The sequence below is a fragment of the Sus scrofa genome, chromosome 4 (assembly GCF_054392235.1).
Source record: "Sus scrofa isolate SSC_HxYL_T2T_F1_AM1 chromosome 4, Sscrofa_HxYL_maternal_Yorkshire_Landrace_v2.0, whole genome shotgun sequence".
NCBI classification, from domain to species: Eukaryota; Metazoa; Chordata; class Mammalia; order Artiodactyla; family Suidae; genus Sus; species Sus scrofa.
The window spans coordinates 8576100-8591414 of record NC_139386.1 but is presented as its reverse complement, the minus strand read 5'-3'; the positions used below and the strand labels follow the sequence as shown (position 1 = coordinate 8591414).

At 45.2% G+C, this 15315-nt stretch overlaps 1 protein-coding gene across 4 annotated transcripts in view; it reads right to left on the bottom strand.

Moving 5' to 3' along the window:
- TMEM71 (transmembrane protein 71) overlaps window positions 1-15315 on the bottom strand; it is a 39889-nt gene that overhangs the window by 12721 nt on the left and 11853 nt on the right. For all 4 annotated transcript variants that reach the window (XM_085021633.1, XM_085021635.1, XM_021088895.2 and 1 more), the window contains 3 exons: window positions 14530-14590; window positions 12226-12438; window positions 10117-10289 (listed from right to left, as the gene is read on the bottom strand). In XM_085021633.1, the coding sequence (XP_084877759.1) occupies window positions 10117-10289; window positions 12226-12438; window positions 14530-14590 (447 nt within the window). The remainder of the gene's footprint in view (window positions 1-10116; window positions 10290-12225; window positions 12439-14529; window positions 14591-15315) is intronic.

The window sequence follows — 15315 nt, the reverse complement described above, 5'->3', positions numbered from 1 at the left end:
ATTGGATGAATAAGTTCCAGAGGTCTGCCCATCTTAGAGGCTGCAGTTATTGATGCAGGATTTTAGCACTTCAAAATGCGATGAAAGGGTAGGTCTCACTTTTTGTTCTTACTACAAAAAACTCACCCACTCCCCTTCCCTCCCCTACAAAACCCCAGTAAACCCCACGAAGGACACAAGGAAACACTGGGAGGTGTTAGGTGTTTGCTGCCTTGACTGTGGTGATGGCTTCATGGAGGGAGGGGTGCATATTTCTAAACTTGTCAAATTGTACGCATTAAACAAGTACATCTGCTTCTATCCATCATCCCCCAATAAAACTGTTTAAATAAAAGAGGGGAGGAGTTCCCGTCGTGGCTCAGCAGTAGGATCCATGAAGATGCAAGTTCGATCCCTGGCCTCGTTCAGTGGGTTAAGGATCCAGCATTGCTTTGAGCTGCGGTGTAGGTCACAGACAAGGCTTGGATCCTGCGTTGCTGTGGCTGTGGCTGTGCCTGTGGTGTAGGCCGGCATCTGCAGGCTGGCAGCTGCAGCTCTAATTCGACCCCTAGCCTGGGAACTTCCATATGCCATGGCTCTAAAAAAAAAAAAAAAGAAAAAAAAAAAAAGAAAAAAAAGTAAAGAAATCAAGGAAAAAGAGGAAGCTGTGTGGTCAGGTTAACATGGATGTGAGGAGAAACTGGGGGAAGCTTGTGTGGCTGATTATGTCTTCACGAATGGCACTTAGCTAAGATCTGGGGAGACGAAATGAGGCTGGGACAAGAGTAAAAACAGTCCTGTGCTGTTGCCCAAGGCTGCTCTGTTGAACGTACACTCTGCCACTGATATTTAAATAATATCTAAAATGTCCCTCCTGTTGAATACTGGAAACATTACACAGAGTTTTCTAATTCAAAGAAGCGAGGATATTACAAAGAGAAACCATAAAAAGCATTAATAAATGATCAAGGAGGAATTCCCTGGTGGCGCAGCAGGTTAAGGATCCAGCGTTATCACTGCTGGGCCTTGAGTGGCTTTGTAGTTCAGATTCAATCCCTGACCCAAGAACTTCTACCTGCCACAGGCACAGCAATAATAAAATAATAATAATCAGGGAATTGCCATCTCTGAAAAGTTTGCCCCCAATTCACACTTTTCCCCAACAAACATTTTTTTTTCTCTAACCTTAATAGCAAAGGAAAGGCTAATAATGCAGAAAACATTGCCGTAAATTGTTCTTTGATACTATGTTTGAATATATTAATTTTGTTCTGTTTCTCCTGGTTTATTTAAATTCAGTGCAATTGATGTCTGTTTGAAAAGGATGAAGCCATGTCTTCCAAGCACATTTCCATATCCTTGCATGTAAAGTGGGCACGATCGTTTGCTATAGAGGGAAACGCAAAGCCACATAGGGATGTTGCCATCAAGGATATTTATGGGAGAAACTCTAGATCTAGAGAAAACCACAGACCTCAGGCTGGGGAGGCTTGTCTGAGGTCATATCATCTTTCTTTCTTGGGACTGGCAGAAACAGAGTGGGAAGTCCCCATTGGTCCTCCTTGTGTGACTCCTGTATCCTCTCTCAATATGACTCACGGGGCTCTGAGGAAGCATCCCAGATTGCAGTACTGGATCTGGGGAGTCAGTCACCCATCACCATGGCTACCGAATGAATTGCAACTAATGAGGAAAGGTGTCTCAACACAGCTGTGGAAGGGGTGAGCTAAGGATAAACAAAATAGGCAGCAATAACAACAAACAAAGAAACCCGTTTTTAGCCTGAAGAAGGAAGCAAAAGAAAACCAAAGGAAGTAAGTTTTGATTGCATCCAGTGCCCAGAGAGAAAACAGCTAAATTTGGCATTCTTCTTGGGTCTTCTAACCAGGCGACGTTTCCAGAGAAAAATGAATGGTTGATAAAAGTCTCGGGGCTTTGGGTAAATCCGGTAAACAAGAAGTCTGGGGCAGATTTGATTACAATTGACAGCAGAGATGAGAGTTTTCAAAGTCCTGTGCACATGCAGGATGACTAATTAGTGATTTGGGGGAAAGGTGGTTTGATTCGTTATATTTAGAGGATATCTGGAAACCATGAGACTCTTAACAAGATACCTCATGCACGTGCAGCACTGCTGTGGTCCAATTGCTTTCAGATCGTTTGGACATATTTCGAAGAGGCGACTATGGGAAAACTAGTGGTTAATTTCCACATATAGGAAACTCTGCCTTCAGAACCATGGTTCCCAAATTTGGGGCATCCAAGCATCCTTTTCCTGATTTTGCCAATATCCCAGAACCTTCTTTCTTAACTCCTAGCCATCTCCTATTTTCTTCAAATTGTTTCATTTTAGTCTCTTACAAGGAAACTATTAGTCATTTCAATGGTCTAAAGCAAAAGTAAATGTCAAAGCAGGTACCATGGAAAGGAGACCTTATTTAATGTGCACTAAGTACTTTCGGAGCAGAAAGCCCGGAGCCTGTTCTTTAGTTAAAAGAATTCATTAAGAAGTCCTGGAGTTCCCATCGTGGCGCAGTGGTTAACGAATCCAACTAGGAACCATGAGGTTGCGGGTTCGGTCCCTGCCCTTGCTCAGTGGGTTAACGATCCGGCGTTGCCGTGAGCTGTGGTGTAGGTTGCAGACGCGGCTCGGATCCTGCGTTGCTGTGGCTCTGGCATAGGCTGGCAGCTACAGCTCCGATTCTACCCCTAGCCTGGGAACCTCCATATGCGGCGAGAGCGGCCCATGAAATAGCAAAAAAAAAAAAAAGAAGTCCTCAATATGGCACAATGGGAGTCTCTGCAGTGCCAGGATGCAGGTTCGATCCAGTCCAGCACAGTGGGTTAAAGGATCTATTGCTGCTGCAGCTGCAATTGGTCGCAGTTGTGGTTCAGATCTGATCCTTAGCCCAGGAACGGCACACGCCTCGGGGCAGCCAAAAAATAAAAAAAAAAAGAGAGAGAGTAGCCAGAGTTCAAGAGTCTAAAAGCTGCCAAGACTCTAAACTGAGCCCTTCTCCTTGGTTTTATCAGAAGGATTGTAAAGGTTGGAAGAGGAGTCAAGGCTTCTCTCTGACTGTGAGATTTAATGTTCAGTCCTGCTGTGTCCTAGAGGTGTCTGCTGTCCCACCCACACTTGGGGAAAACATTGCTTCAGAACAGAGAAGAGACCTGCCCCTGTGTGTTCCAGAAAGCCTAGAACCAAGGGATGGAAGCCTTCGAAAGGCAAGACAGGTCAGCAGAAGCAAAGCCATTTCTGCAGCCTGCCCTCGAAAGGAAAGTGGGTTTTGATTGTGTGTATCCTGGTATCCAAAAATGAACAGTAGCCCGTGGGCTACTTAATTAAGAGCATTATGAAATACTGGATTTGAAAAATCCTGTTGTTTTTTTTTCCCCATAAAACAGAATGGAATGCAAGCCTAAACCAGTATTGCTTACTTTGCTCCCTGAAATAACAAAATTCTGTTGAGATAATTTCTTCCTAATATGAGAGTCAAGAGAGAAAAAGTAAGCAATTCAGGAGAGAACTGTGATTCTTCTAGAGCAAAAGAGGGGCACCTCCCTCTTACCAAATACCACTTTCAACCAGGACTGTTGCAACAAGCAGTGTTCTTGCTCTGGCTCTGTCACCTCATGGGGTGTTTTTGTGGGTTTTTTGTTTGTCTGTCTTTTTAGGGCCACACCCATAGCATATGGAGGCTCCCAGGCTAGGGGTCCAGTGAGAGCTGTAGCCGCTGGCCTACACCACAGCCACAGCAATGCCAGATCCTTAACCCACTGAGTGAGGCTAGGGATTGAACCTGTAACTTCATGGTTCCTAGTCAGATTCGTTTCCGCTGTGCCACGATGGGAACGCCTGTGGGTTTTTTTTTTTTTAAGGCTGCACTTGCTGTATATGAAGTCCCCACGCCAGGGATCAAATCCGAGCTGCAGCGATGCTGGATCCTTAATCTGCTGTACCACTGCAGAAACTCCCACTTTTGATAAGGTTTTGATAAGGACCTTGTTCCAACATAATTACTTGAAGTGATAGCATAGCCTGTTTGCTGTTTTAAGGCTGTGATGTATTTTCCTAGTGGTCTGGTTCAAGAAAATAAATAAGGTTTAATCCCCCCCCCAAAAAAAATAGTCATGAGAGTCCAAAATAGGCAGATCAGAATAGAAAGGAAGTAGGGGACAGGTGGAAGGAGGGGACAGGAAATGGGGCGTGACCAATAATGAGTATGATGTTTCTCCTTGAGGCCGTGAGAATGTTCCAGAGTTTGAAAGCGGTCACAGTTTCACAACCTAGCTTGTGAACAGACTGAAATAACCACTGAATTGTACATGTTGAAATGGTACATTTTATCATAGGAATTATATCTCAATTAAAAAGTAACAAGGGCACCTCCCAGTGGGTGTTTGTCCCCAGGCTGTCAGGAATGCTGGGAGTTTGCAGGCTCACCTCTAGTTGGTTTCTGATAGAAAATGCCCTAGGTGACCTATTTATCAGGGACTGCTTTAAGGCTACAGGACACTTGACCTCTTTGTCAAGCTGCACACACATAATAATTTCTTTATATGCGCTTCTTTCACGGCGGAGTGCCCTTCTGCCTCTCTTTCTGAGAAATTCCCCCCCCCAAGTGCCTGTCCTGCTCAAGATTCTTGCATTGGAGTCCAGACTATGCTGCTTACTAGCTATGAGGCCCCATGCAAAGTATCTTATCTGCCTCAGTTTCCCTCTCTGCAAAGTGGGGCTAAGAACAATGCTCTCTCCATGTTGTTGCAAGTGACAGGTTTCCTTCTTTTTTGTATTTTCTAGGGCCGCACCCGTGGCATATGGAGGTTCCCAGGCTAGGGGTCTAATCAGAGCTGTAGACACTGGCCTACACCACAGCCACAGCCACGCCGGATCCGAGCCACATCTGCAACCTACACCACAGCTCACGGCAATGCTGGATCCTTAACCCCCTGAGTGAGGCCAGGGATCAAACTTGCAGCCTCATGGCTCCTAGTCAAATTTGTTAACCACTGAGCCATGACAGGAACTCCCAGATTTCCTTCTTTGATAAGGCTGACTAGCCCTCCCCTGGGTGGATAGACCCCATTTGGCCCATGTATCTGTGGGTGGCCATTCAGGTTGTTTCCTTGCCTTTGCTATTGAGAGTGATGCTACAGTGAGTATGGAGTCCTGATACCTCTTTGAGATCGTGATTTCAGTTCCTTTGAATATATATCCAGAAGCAGGATTGCTGGATCACATGGTAACTCTCTTTTTAAGTTTCTGGGCCATCTGACTGTACTAATTTACATTCCCATCACCAACGCACAAGTGCTCCCTCTACGTCTTCATCAGCATGGATGCCCCTGAAGGACAGAACCCTGTGTGAAAGAAGCCAGACTCAAAGGAGAAATGCGGAGTGGTTTCAGTTGTCCACTTTGCAGTTGTACACAATGGGCGAGCCCTGGAGATCTGTAGGGCACAGTGGCTGTAGTTAACAGCTCTGTCTTTACACTTAGAACTTTGCTAAGAGGGTAAATCTTACCTTAAGTGTTCTTAACACACACACACACACTCCCTCATAAACTTTGGAGAGAAGCGATCAATAAGGGGCGGATTGGCTGGAATGGCGCTGGTCCACAGCACTCATTACTACTAGGGATAATTTTTACTGAAGCTTCTGTTCAGTTTCCTGAATCCCTTTAACTCTCCTTCTGCGCATCCACGTGTTAGTCTCCTTTCATCCAAAGACCTCGACCACGTCTCATATGGGCTTCAAAACCTACATCCAGAGCCTTCCTTGCCCCTGAACTCTTTTCTCAAAAGTCCAAGTCCCTCCTGGCTCTCTTTCTACTTCCCACAGGTTCCTCAAATTTCACTCATAGGACATAGAATTCAGCGTCTCTTTTCCTAGCCCAAGCCATGTTCCTTTTGGCCTTTTTAGACCTAATTTGTATTGAGCAGAACACCAGCTTCTACGCTGATAGGGAGTTTTCATGAATGATTGCATTTCGGCCTCACAACAGTTCTGTGCATTGCTCTTTTTCTTATTTTATATGCGGAGAGATGGAGGCCAGAATTGTTAACGAACTTCCCCAAGAACGGGCCAGTTGGAGAAGGGGGCTCAAGGACCTAAATTCAGAGCCGTTCAGCTCATAAGTGCCTCTGCCTCATCACGTGGCCAGACCGTCTTTCAGAACTGCGTGACTTGCAGAACTTTTAACTTTTCACACAGTGCCCTGAAGTCAACACATCCATTTGCTTCAGTTCCTCCCACTTTCTCATCAGGTGACATTCAATCTGTCACCAGCCTGTCAATTCTACCTTGAGAAACATTCCTTCAATCTCTTCCCTCTGTTCCCGGAGCCCCTGTCCTCGGGGTCCTTGGCGTGCTTTTGATTGCCTCTGAGGTCCCACTACGAACCTCCACCCAGTCTTCATTTCATGTTGCTGGAAAAGCCGTCTTTGAATATCCATATCTAATTGTGCCACTGCCCTCTTTGAGAGCCTTCTGAAATATCCTTGATGGATTAGATAAAATCTAGACTCCTCAACAGGGCGCAGAAGTTTCTTCCAATAGCTTCCATCTGTGATGTCAACGAAATTCCCCAAGAACGGGCCGGTTGGAGAAGGGGGCTCAAGGACCTAAATTCAGAGCCTGCCACGTCCCTGCCACTTGTTCTTGTCTTTGTCCTCTTTATACATCTTTGTTATTGTGGGAAACTAGAATACATTCAATGAATAGTTTGTTTATATAAGGAATGGTTTCTTCATTTAACAAGCCCCTATCCTATTTTTAAACAAATCTGGTATCACATACACACGCTCATGTTCAAGTGCTTGTTAAAAAACTGGTGCGATCTTAGTAGTCTTGTGTCCATGTTAACTTCCTGGTTTTGAGAATGTACTATTGAGTAAGTTTTACCCATGGGCGAAGCTGGGAGAAGGCCCTCTCTGTACCGTGTATCTATCATGACCGCAAATGAAAAAGTTTTAACAACAATCATAAAATATTTGAGTTTTCTGCCCAGGAAGCAGGTTGAGACAAATAGTAGGCATGTAAGTACCACGTCTTTAAATGATCATATGATTGAATATTGTATTATACACCAGCTCTTGCTTGCCCTTTGGGCCTGGGGTGTGAGGTAGGTGTTGGAAAGGAGGGTAAAACTTACTGGCAATAGAGCAAAGGCTGGAGTTTCAAACTAGACAGACCTGGGCTGAATTTGAACTCTGCTATTTATAAACTAAATGAACCTGGGCAAACCACTTAACCCTGAACTTCAATTTCATCGTGATTATACTAAGTGTGATAATATGATCTACTTCCTAGGGGGCTTTGGAATATTTAAACAAGGGAATATATGCAAACAAAGTAATCTATTTAAACAAGACAGAAGGTTAAGTGCTTAGATATAATAAGCAGTCTAGACTGCTCTCTTTCTCTTAGCCCAAGTCAGCAAATCCTATGGGCTTCACCTTTGAAACATGTCCAGAGACCTCCCCCTTCTCACCTCCACTCAGCTGTCCTATTCCTTCAAGGTGCCATTCTCTCCCACCTGAATCACTCTTGTGGCCTCTTAACTGGCTTCCTTGTTTCTGCCGTCCATGCCTATCTTACATCTAATCGGAACACAGCAGCCAGAGATACCCCGTCAAAATGAACAGCGAATCATGTTATTCCTCTGCCCAGAATACTTGGAGTAGAAAGCAAAGCCATGGAAATGGCCTCAGAGCAGTCCCCGTCCCTCCCCACGTGCATCCACCCACGGACCCAGCCACTGCAGGTGGGTTCTCAACTCCCTGTGCCACAGCGGGAACTCCAGAACTTTTGCACTTGCATTTCCTTTGCCGGGATTGTTTCTCCCCAGATGCTTTGCTCCCACTCTTTTTTTGGCCACGTCCAAGGCATGCGGAAGTTCCTGGAGCAGGGATCGAACCCAAGCCACAGCAGTGACAACACCAAAGCCTTAACCAATAAGCCACTGGGAATCCCCCTTCCCATTTTGTAACATGCAATGCAATTGTCCTTATTGCCTTTCTCAATAGGAATGCCAGTTCCATGAGAACAAATGGTGTCAGCTGTTTTGTTCCTCGGTATGTCCCAGTGTGAAGAATTGTACCTTGTGCATAGTTGGCCCTCAATAAAACCTTCCAAGTGAATGAATGAATGAATGAATGAAGCCCAGCACATGAGCAACACAAGCTACGGTGCCAAAGTGAGAAAGAGCATGGTGCATTGAGAAATAGAGCAGAGCGGTGTGATGAGAGCCGAGGGTCTGTATGGAAGGGACCTGGTCTCTTTCCTTCCCTTCCTGGGAGGCATCTCGAGGCGTCCTCGGTACCCTCTCCGTCCATCTCATTACGTCCCACACTCTCCTCACGCTGTTCCCAGTTCTCTTCTGCCTCCGTCACGCCAGCCTCCATTACCTCCAGATCAGTGATGCCAGTCGCATCCTATTTAACTCTGGGGAGCGACTCACCACTGCTGATGCTTCCTCTCTCTTGCTCCACCGTTTCCCTTGTTTTTCATCACACGCCACTCGCCTGGTTTTCCTTCCACCTTTCTGGATGCCTCCTCTCCAGTTCTTCTGCAGGCTAATCCTGCGTATTCAACATTTGACATCTTCAAGTTCGTTTGAGGCTCTCTCTTTGCTGATGCTATGCTCTCCTGACCCATCTCATCACTCCATGGCTTCAGTGACCAGCTAGACTGAGATGGCTCATGGATGTATACTCCAACTCAGACTGCCCTGCTAACTAAGACGAACTTGCCCCTTGGACATCCCAAAGGAACTTGAACTCAGCATGCTCCAAACCTTTCCTCAACCAGCAGACCTACTCAGTAGACTCCTCAGACCCTAGCCTTTTTTGTCTCTTGAACCCAGAAGGCTCCCCCTTTTCCCCTTTGCCCAGAAATGCCCATCTCCTGATCTAGAACTCAGCTCAAATGTCCGTTCCATAGGCTTGCCTTCCCTGAGTCTCTGAGTGGGTCAAGTCTCATTACATCATATGGCTTTTCGTCATGGCACTCACCATAATTACTATTCTTCGTGTGTGCAATTATTTCTCAAAGGGCTGAACACCCCCTCCTGCCTCAGTAAACATAACTAAGGTTATGTTTGTACTGACCTTTTTATCCCCAACCCTAGAACAGTCTCTGGCAGATGATAGGCGTCCAATAAATATGCTTTGTGTCCATTCTAATCTTAAAAATAATTATAACCACAAATTACTGAGTACCAGGCATTGAATTGTGCCTGACATTCTTGTCCCATTTAATCTTTAAGATAGGCTTAAAGTTCCCATCACCGTGTTTATACATATGTGTATGTATGTATCTATACATACTTTAGTATGCATTATACATTATTTATAATTATTAGAGTACATATGTGCATATATAATATATAGGTACAACATATTATACATTAATTTTATATAACGCATATTACATAATAGGTAGATACAATGTATCTCATTATTATAATGACATATATATATATTTTTTCTTTTGGGGGCCATACCTGAAACATATGAAAGTTCCTGAGCTAGGGGTGGAATCAGAGCTGCAGCTGGAGCCTATGCCACAGTCACAGCAATGCTGGATCTGAGCTGCATCTGTGAATTAGGTCGTGGTTTGCATTGATGCCGGTTCCTTAACCCATTGAGTGAGGCCAGTGATTGAACCCACATCCTCACGGAGGCTACATTGGGTCCTTAACCCCCTGAGCCATGATGGGAACTCCATAACATTATTTCAATAGCAACATGTACGTGTTATATTATTATACTATATATACATATCTTGTTAAGTAACTATCACAATGTACCCCAAAGAGGACTTGAACCCTGATTCCAGTACCTTTCTCCATCCATATCCTGAACAGGAAAGATTGCCTGGAGATGTGCAAATACATTCCAGGTATCGTCAACTTCATAAAATATAAATTCAAATTAGTCTATTTTGCATGGCTGGGAGACATATGTATCTGGATCATAAAAGTAGTGTGGAGAGGACTTTAGGTGAATATTTAAAATGCGGCTCGCCCTCTGTATCAAAACGACTCTTGTCCCTGGATTGGTCCAGAACCACATGGTTGCTGCTGGCCCTTTGGAAATGATCTTTCACCACAGAAAAAGAGATTCAGACTCACCACTTTCATTGCACAGGCTTGTGTCCAGCCTCCGGACCCCCTCCAACCAGATGTCCTCACTGGGGGGGGAACCAACATTCTGAAAGATACTGCCGTGCAGCCAGGATTCAGAGGCACTGAGGCTGAAGAGAGAAGAGAAAGGATGGCGGACTCTCTTCTTCTTTCTGAATATTCTGGAGCAAAAGGAAAGCAGCCTGGTGAGTAATGAGTAGCAGTCACCTGAGGGGCAAAGCAGAGAGTTCAGCGAAGTGGTTGGCTGCACAGAGCACGTCTCTACAAGCAAGCTCATTTCATTTGTTTCCTCCATTAACTCCATAGACGTTTCTTACATTTCTCGGTGGGCCAGGGGCTTAGATCAATGTCAAGGATATTGAGATAAGAGGCAAAACCTTGGGTCAAAAAGTTCAAATCTGGAGTTCGAGTTGTGGCTCAGTGGATTAAGGACCTGACATCGCGTCCGGGAGAATGTGGGTTCGATCCCTGGCCTTGCTGGTGTTGCTGAGAGCCGTGGTGTAGGTTGCAGACTCGGCTTGGATCCCGAGTTGCTGCGGCTGTGGTGTAGGCTGGCAGCTGTAGCTCTGATTTGAGGTAGCCTAAGAACTTCCTTATGCCACAGATGCGGCCCTAAAATGAAAAAAAAAAAAAAAAAGAAAAAGTTCAAACCTAGTATGGGAGAAAGACAAAAATAATGCAGATACAGCATCTTTCTTAGTGTCTTAGTTTCCCAGCATCTTTCTTAGTGATTTATGTGTAGAAATTCACATTGTTCTGGGAACAGCCCTGGGAGGTAGGTACTATTGTTATCCCATTTCTCAGATCAGGAAACTGAGACACAAAAAGGTGAGATAACTTGTCTGAGGTCATACAGCTGGTCAGTGACGTGACTTGGACGCAAACCCAGGCCGTCTGACTCCATCACCTCAGTTTTGGATACTGTGCCAAGTGGCTTTGTGTTCTGACAGCATCAAGAGGCTGCTTTAAGAGCTCCAGGAAGGACATTGCTCATAGGGAGACAAGGGAGGCTGTCTGGGGTATATGAACCAGCAGTCCCATACCGAGTCCTGCTAGGAAAGGAGGCAGGGAAGGCTACAAAAAAAAAAAAAAAAAAAAAGGCAGAGAATCAATACCCTTGACCGTTACCTGAAGGAGGAGGCATTTAACGTAACTGCACAGGGAGACCACTGAAGCTTGTCAAGGCGAAGGGCGTGGTGGCGATGGGATCGGGGAACTGCATTTCCAAAAGAATTTGATTCCTTTCGCATCTACACTCCCAGCAATCCACCTTCTACCTTGGAATCAGTGGTCTTTCGCTCAGGATAGATTGGATAATTTGTCTTGGTTTTTAGGGTTGCACCTGCAGCATATGGAAGTTCCCAGGCTAGGGGTCCAATCAGAGGTGCAGTTGGATTGGACACAGCAACGCAGGTGTCTGCGACCTACACCTCAGTTCAGGGCAACACCGGATCCTTTAGCCCACTGAGGAAGGCCAGCGATTGAACCTGCATCCTCGCAGATGCTCGTTGGATTTGCTACCGCTGAGTCACAATGGGAACTCCGGGATAATTTATCAATAGCTCCTCTCTAGCTGCAGAATAAAGCCCAATGTCTCTCGGCTGGACTGTAACCCCTCCAGCCAGCCCTGCTTCTGAGCTTAGTCTCCTCTCTTGGCAAGCAACCCTTTCCACCCTGAGCTGTATCCCCCCTGAACGACTTGCCATTCCTCAGAGCACATCCATGTCTCTTGCAACCCCACGCCCGTTCCCTCTCTGGAATCCTCTTTCTTCATCCATTTAACTCATCCTACATTTCTCAAGGCAAATCAGGCATCATCATCTCAAGGCAGCTTGTAACCCGTCCTTCCAAGTAAAGTGGACTTTCCTCTCTTCTCCCTTCCACGCTCCTCCGCCCAGCCGCCTAACGCAGCACCTGTATCACGTGACTTTTTTGTGTTTTCACGCCGGCTGACTCTGCGCTGATAAGCCTGTGTGTTTTCAGAGTCTGGGGCAGTGACGGGCTCCTTGTAAGCCATGTTGAATGAACAAATGAATGAATGAAGGCTCAGTGGATGAGTTGGACCTCAGACCCTTTTCCCCAGCATCCTCGACTTACCTGACTAAGTTCTCCTTGTACAGAACTCTGGTCTGAGATGGGCTCAGAGTTATGTTGCCATCTTTGTCGCAAAGAAAACTGTCTTCTGTCCAAATATAGTAGCCATTGGTGAGGAGTCTGGGGCTTCGGCGGCAGGTGAAGTGGGAGCCTGCCAGGCGATCTATGGAGCCGAACTCCAAGGAACTGTCACCGCACTGGGAATCACAGACAAAACTAGAGGGGGAATGAGATAAGACCTTCACATCTCTCTCCGGTTCATCCGGTCACACAGAAACCTCAGTACTTAGGTACCTTAGTTTCCTTAGCAGTAACTAAACCTTGCTAGTTACTGTGAAGGCAAATGACCTCTTTGCATCCAATAATTCCTACAGCCCTGAGAATGTCACTTGTAATCTTCCGAGCTTCATCTCTCTCTTCTCTCTCGCTCTTTTTTTTTTTTTTTTTTTTTCTTTTTTTTGCTATACCCGCAGCCTATGGAAGTTCCCGGGCCAGGGATCAAATCCAAGCCAGAGCTGTGACCTACACCACACCTGCGGCAATACCAGATCCTTAACCCACTGTGCCGGGCTAGGGATGGAAACAGCACCTCCACAGAGACAAGCCGCACCATTATGCCTACTGGACCACAGGGGGAACTCCTGAGCTCATCTGTTTACTTGTGAGAATATTGAATGACAGAACATTTAGTGCTTTTTTCTTTTTTAAACACTTTGATGAAAATTTAGGGCTCATCTGTTTCTCCACCACATCATGGACCTATACCCTGACATTAGCGCATTTTCCTGCAAGGAAGAAATTGCAAAACAGCCTATCTAGGATGCTGGAATCTCAGAGTGTCCTCCACCACCTCCCCCAGCCTTCCTTTGAATAGCTCTCCAATTGCCATGTCCTTCCGCTTGTCACTGCAGTAGATAGAGCATCACTACATAACCACCAGACACAGAAGCGGAGTTATAGGGAGAACAGGTGAGCAAAGAGATCTTTCTGGCTTTTGCCAGTTTCCCTCAAGTCAGCCACGCAAATGATCGTACAATTACCAGCCCTGATTTGGTATCCGGGGAAGTATTCTACGTAGCTGGGTAAATCTGTAAATGTCTTAGGTTTGAAAAACAATCACCTGCCTGTATGATTGAAAGGCAACATTACGCTTCCTGCTTTGCTGAATTTCTGATAATTTGTTGAAGTTCAAAACCTATTCACAATGAATACATCTACTGAAGTTAGCAAAATACTACGTTACATGGACGCTATTTATGGAAAACTAACAATGAGCCTGGCTCATACTTCACACTTTATCTGCTTTTTACAAGCCTCCCCCAAAGCTAGGTATTATCATCTTCACAGTACAACAAAAAGAAAAAAAAATGAGATGCAGAAGGGCAAATAAATTAGGTATTTTACGTGGCTAGTAAGAGGCAGAGTGAAGACTTGGAACCCTGGTTTATCTGACTCTCAAACATGTGTTCTTTCCACATGACCTGCTTGTCTGTCTTTGGCCAATTCATTTGATGATACAGGAAGCCTAGAATTTACAAAAACAGTCAGGTTCTAGCATCAATGCATGATTCCTTGATACCACTGGCAAGTTTTACAAGATGCTAGAAGAAACATCAACTGATGCCTGTGTGAGGAAGACAAGACAGACAGAAAAAAAAAAAAAGAAGAAGGAAGGAAAAGAAAAGAGACTTCACTGCAGAACTTGAACAAAATAGGAGCTTCTGCGTGTTTTAGTGGAGCATGCCATTTGGCCAGTTTGTGCACTGGTGTAGAATCTTATAAAGTGAGAGAGTAAAAGCTTATTTAAGTGAGTTCCCCTTATGGCTCAGTGGAAACGAATCAGACTAGTACCCATGAGGATGCAGGTTTGGTTCCTTAGTGGGTTAAGGATCCGGCCTTGGCATGAGCTGTGGTGTAGGTCGCAGACGTGGCTCAGATCTGGTGTGGCTGTGGCGTAGGCCTGGGAACCTCCATATACCGCGGGTGTAGCCCTTAAAAGGCTGAAAAAACAGCCTATTTAAGAGAGCATCAATTTGCAAAGAGGTAAGCATGCATCAGTACTCGGTAGGTTCTCCACTCACCAAATAAACAATTCTCATTTGCCCACGTACTCATCCCCTCCCTCCCAAATAGCATTCTTAGATTGGGCAAGTTGCCAGTTTGTATGTGTGTGGGACTGAAGATATATCCCCATATCCACATTGGATGAAAGCCAAAATTAATATTTGTAAGCCAAGAAGACAACAAAGGAATGCATACAGAAAAAAATCTGATCGATCTTTCTTGTCCAAAACCCCCCTGGAATACCTCGGGAAAAGGCACGTGGGAGACAGTTCCCCAGTGTCTTCTTTCTCAGACCCAGAAGAATCTGTATCAGCAAATGAAAGAGAAGCACAAACCGATCACACTTCATCAGCATGCATGATTGCCAAAGGTGGGTGGAGGGTGTGACGAGCTGTAGTCCCAGCCTCTGCAGGGATGCCCACGCCAACTGGGGGCCCCATCCAATGAATCAGGACAAATACAACTTGTCACCAGGCCTCCACGGGGAAGACAGAGAGAATCTAGGGGCTTTTAGCTTCTGTTTATTCTCTCTCTTAGTGCTCCTTGAGAGATTCTTTAGTGCTGGGTGAGGAAATAATAAACCATTAGCATCACACTGACTCATGAAAAGGAGGAAGAAGACATCTTGTGTGAAGCTGTAGAAAACCCAAGTCAATTACCCAACTTGCTGGTTATTCTGGCTTACTCAGTAATTTGAAGAATTCAATTATCTGCCTAAACTCTTTCTCATTAGTGCCTTTTAAAGAACTTCTATTGTAAAATAATGAGCAGAAGACATTCGTGGAGGGAAAAAATAAAATTTTGTTTTGTATAAATGATTTTGCAATGTATGAAGCCTGAGAGTATTTTTTTTTTGTAAATCCTTTTATTTTGGCCATGCTCGTGGCATGCGGAAGTTCCTGGGCCAGGGATTAAACCCACATCACAGCAGCAACCTGAGCCACAGCTGTGATAACACCAGATCCTTAACCCACTAAGCCACCAGGGAACTCTGAATATGCTTTTTTTTTTCCTTCTTCTTTTTCTACC